Genomic DNA, 4614 nt, shown 5'->3' on the forward strand with positions numbered 1-4614 from the left:
CACCCGGCTCGCCACTTTGTAACTTTGTTTTATTGTAAATATTCACACAGTTTTAATTTTTGTTCTTTTGTTAGCAGGCCAAGCCCGCTTGAGCTGCTATACCGCTCTTGTTATCAGAAGCAACCTGCCCACAACAACACAAGGTAAGGCTTTGTCAACGTGTGTGAATGTTTTGACTTAAAACTTTGGTGACTGCAGGAATTAATATTCTTGGTTCTTTCGGTAAAGTCATGTAGATAGAAAATAAAATAACATAATAAACATAAAAAATAGTAAATAAAGAAAAAAACACGTTTTGATTGCAACTCAAGTGGTCTTTATTTAATGTAATTGTATTATCTGTTATTGTTATTTTCTATGTACGTAACTTTACTGAAAGAAACAAGAATACGTGTGTCAATGTCTATCGGTCAAAGACGCTCAGCGGAGAGACGCGCAAACTCCAAATATACAGCAGGCGTCAGGGTCGGGATCGAACCCACGACTTCCTGTACACCAGGTGAGGTAGTTAACATCTCACCACGGAGAGAGACACGCAAACTCCAGTTAGCCTCGGCTATGTTCGTTGATCCTCGATTAATTACTTGGTGGATTGAGGAAGCATTCATGCCAAGCAGATGAAGGTGGCCAGGCGTGATTCTAAACATGCCACCGCCTGTTTACTCAGTGACAGTGTACAGTTTGTGTTTGCAGTAACGTCTATTAACTCTGTTGAACACGGAGGTTATAGCGTAACAATAGTTTACTTTTGTTTTCCTCTGGAACTCTTTATAAGAATGGAAACAGGAAGTTAACACAGCACACACATGCAGCTGAAGTCGGAACTGTTCATCCCAGCATTCAAGGACATCTGAGTTGCGATTGAACATTAATTCATGCATTTCTGCATAACACAAATAGTATTGTTTTCAACACCCTTTGCTATGTCAGCTGAATTTAGCTCTTATTAATATTCCTTTTCTAGCCAGACAGCCGAAATTGTGTGCTTAGAGTTTTGGGTTAACATTCATTTTGAAGATACGAGGGCTTCCAGGCATGTTTATAACCATTTGCCCTCTCATTGTGTGCCATCACAGCCCGTGTGATGAATTTGGGACACTTTTTCACTACATCATGAATATATGAATGAGTATAGACGTGTAAGTCACGTGTTACTGTGTATATATGCATTCCTCTGTGCATCGATACTGACGTGTCGATGGTGTGGATATTATTTTTTTCTGTCTGCAGCTGACGTGGTCTGATGGAGCAAAGGCAGTCAGCACAGCAGCTCGGTACGACAAGTCAACATTGCGACCAGCGTGCATACAGCACGGATTGGACTGGAAATTTGACACAGCACCAGAGAACTCACACAGGAGAGAAACCCTTCAAGTGCACTGTGTGTGGGAAGGCATTTTCATGGTCATTTGCTCTTAAAAGACACCAGAGAACACACACGGGAGAGAAACCCTTCAAGTGCAGTGTGTGTGGGGAGGCATTTTCACAGTCATCTGTTCTTAAAACACACCAGAGAACACACACGGGAGAGAAACCTTTCAAGTGCACTCTGTGCAGGATGGCGTTTGCACAGTCATGTAATCTTAAAGTACACCAGAGAACACACACAGGAGAGAAACCCTTCAAGTGCAGTGTGTGCGGGATGGCGTTTGCACAGTCATCAAATCTTAAAGTACACCAGAGAACACACACGGGAGAGAAACCCTTCAAGTGCAGTGTGTGCAGGAAGGCATTTGCAGTTTCATCAAATCTTCAAGTACACCAGAGAACACAGAAGCATCAGAAGATCTGCAAGGAGTGGAGGCTGAAATCATCTTGTGAAAGTCAAAGTTCCACAATGAGCCCATCCCTCATGAAATAAGAACCGGAGAAAATCCCAGCTTTGACACTGAAAAGGAACTGAGGTAAAATATGAACAGGTGAAGGTGAAATGTGAAGAGGTGATGGTGAAGAGCAAAGAGGTGAAGGTAAAATGTGAAGATAAAGATTAAACTCCAAAATCGGACGTTCACATCGTGAAGCAGAAGGAGAATTCTGACTGAGGCAGAGCGAGGCAACTCCCAGCAGTTTGTCGAAGTGGAGGTGTGGGTGGACTTCCTCCTAGACAATACAAAGTCAAGTGGAGACCCGGTAAATGTGTAAGCTTGAGACAATGTCGCTAGAATAGATGCACCTTTGTCACAGGCCTTTAATGACAAGAATGTGAAGTTGAACACTCAGCTCCTAGATTCAACCTGCAAAGTAAGAGCGAGCGGCCAGTCTTTGTGGACCTGTGGGTTGGGGAGATCTCTGACCAGGAGCGAGAGACAATAAGCCCCCAAGCATTCACTATGTTATAATAATTGCATTTACTTGGTGCTTGCTTAACCGCCTCAGCAACTCGGAGTTTTGTATCTCGTCTGAAACACTCGAAGAGCATCCCCAAGTAGCAGCTGCCCCTGTGTGGCACAGGGTGGTGGCCCTGCACCGGTCTGCATTTATTATTTTTTTCTGCCTGAGGACGACCGCTTGTGTTACGATCGAAACTTCGTGATCTACTATTATTTTTTCTACCTACCTGACTTTACTGAAAGAACCAAAGAGTATGTGAACAAGAGGCTGTCAGTAGGGGGCGATGATTGATGTTTCATTTCAGTTGTGTAATTTGTCGCTAATGTTTAGAATTCGCCAGCATGCAATGGCCTACTCGTTTTGAATGACACAATAGTATGTTTTACATCCACTGTTAAGCAGACCGTGCGTATTTTTTTTCAAATAGCTTCTTAATCAGATGTTATCTGTTGCAGTACATTTCACTGCAGTAATTAAATTTTGTTAAAATGCCTGTCAATAATTCAGAATGAACGCTTGTCTGATTTTGTGTGCACATGCATCATTTCATTTATAAGGGTCAAACATTGATTATGTGATGTTAGGACAAAGTGTGTGTGTGTTTTGGAAGTAACCTGTACAGATAACTCAGGTGAGACCCGTTGTTTTTTGTGATACAGGTCAAGCGGTATTTTTGTGTTTCATGAAGCATCTGGAGCAACTCATTGTCTTTGAAATAGGAAGCACACTCGGATCATTCATCAGTTACAAGGCATACCACCTTAAAGTTACACGTGGAGGAGATACATTCTCTGCAACACGAATTATAATTTTGTCTTACGTGTTGACGTAGATTTTGTCGAACTTGGACTAGAAATGCTCCTTGCTGATTAACGTCTGGATGTTCCAAACCATGGCTTGAAGCAAGCCCCACTGCTGTTGAGACATTGTCCACCAAAACCGGTCCACAGTTGGCTTGCACACACAGTGTACACACACACAGTGTACACACACACAGTGTACACACACACACAGTGTACACACAGTGTACACACACACATAGTGTACACACACAGTGTACACACACACATAGTGTACACACACAGTGTCCACCAAAACCGGTCCACAGTTGGCTTGCACTGAATCAAGGCTGCAGTAATTATGGACTCGCACGAAGGCCGTGGGATTTATATTTCGTGTTCAACATTCCTTTGTTTCGTGGAGAGACCGATTATATTAAAGACGTCTTGTCTGCTGATCTTGTTCATATCTGTGTACATCGATATCCCACATTGCTTGCACGTACACACCACACGCAATTAAATCAATGAGAATAAGAACGACTTCCGGGCATTGTGAAGATCGAGGAATCTCTTTCAATGGAGCGAGTTCAGTGTGTTCGATTCAACATCTCTCTGTCCCTGTCCGTCTGTGTCATCTGTTTGCCTCTGTGTTTCTCTCTGCCTGTGTCTCTCTGTCGTCTCTGTGATCCTCTTGTCTGTGTCTGTCCGCCTGTCTTGTCTGTGTGTCTCTCTATCAGCGTCTATCCAACCGTATTAAACGACTGTGAGTAGCAACACGCGCCCGGTCAACTTCCACGGCCCACGACTCAAACTTGTTTATCTGTAACTTTCGCACCGTACGTAGCCAACCGTGTTAATCCATGGGTCTCTGTGTGTGTATATAACTTCTTTCGCACCATACCTAGCCAACCGTGTTAATCTTCGCACTCATAAGTCGCTTGCCTAATTGCCTCAGCAACTCGGTGTTTCGTATCGAACCTCATCTCAAACATCGAAGGGCGCCCCCTAGTGGCAGCTGCCTCTGTGTGGCACAAGGTGGCCCTGCACCGGCCTGCACGTGGACATGAGTCTGTCGGTAGGGGGCGATCATTGACGCGTCATCTCCCTTGTGGAGTTTCAGGATAGTGTTACTGGAATTGCCACAATTTTGACCGTGATACCAACATGCGATGTGCGTTGTGAGTGACACAGTGGTTTGTTTGACATCCGCTGTTAAGCAGACTGCGCATGTTGTGGTGAATGTTACTGGGGTAGCCAGATATGCCTGTCGGATTTGAACCTTCAACCTCGGCAATAAATAGAGAATGCGCTACCATATTCCTGGTTCTTTTGGTAAAGTCATGTAGATAGAAAAATAAAAGATAAAAATAATAAATTAACATTTTCATAATAAAATAATAACAAATAAAAATAATAAATTGAAAATAAATTGATGGAAAAATGCCATGGGTCCACTGACTGAGATGACTGGGCAATGCACCACCTGTGCCCCCCACTACAC

General features: G+C 43.4%; 1 protein-coding gene across 1 annotated transcript; it reads left to right on the plus strand.

The window, feature by feature from the left end:
• The first annotated feature begins 411 nt into the window (after window positions 1-411).
• Window positions 412-3568, plus strand: LOC142910695 (uncharacterized). Its single transcript, XM_076060088.1, has 2 exons — window positions 412-499; window positions 1231-3568. The coding sequence occupies exon 2, from the start codon at window positions 1244-1246 to the stop codon at window positions 1859-1861; it is 618 nt and encodes a 205-aa protein (XP_075916203.1). The 5' UTR covers window positions 412-499; window positions 1231-1243; the 3' UTR covers window positions 1862-3568.
• Window positions 3569-4614: the final 1046 nt, after the last annotated feature.

This window comes from Petromyzon marinus, unplaced genomic scaffold, assembly GCF_048934315.1.
Source record: "Petromyzon marinus isolate PM22_M1 ecotype Great Lakes invasive population unplaced genomic scaffold, UKy_Petmar_22M1.pri1.0 PM_G_Scaffold_15, whole genome shotgun sequence".
Taxonomy (NCBI): Eukaryota; Metazoa; Chordata; class Hyperoartia; order Petromyzontiformes; family Petromyzontidae; genus Petromyzon; species Petromyzon marinus.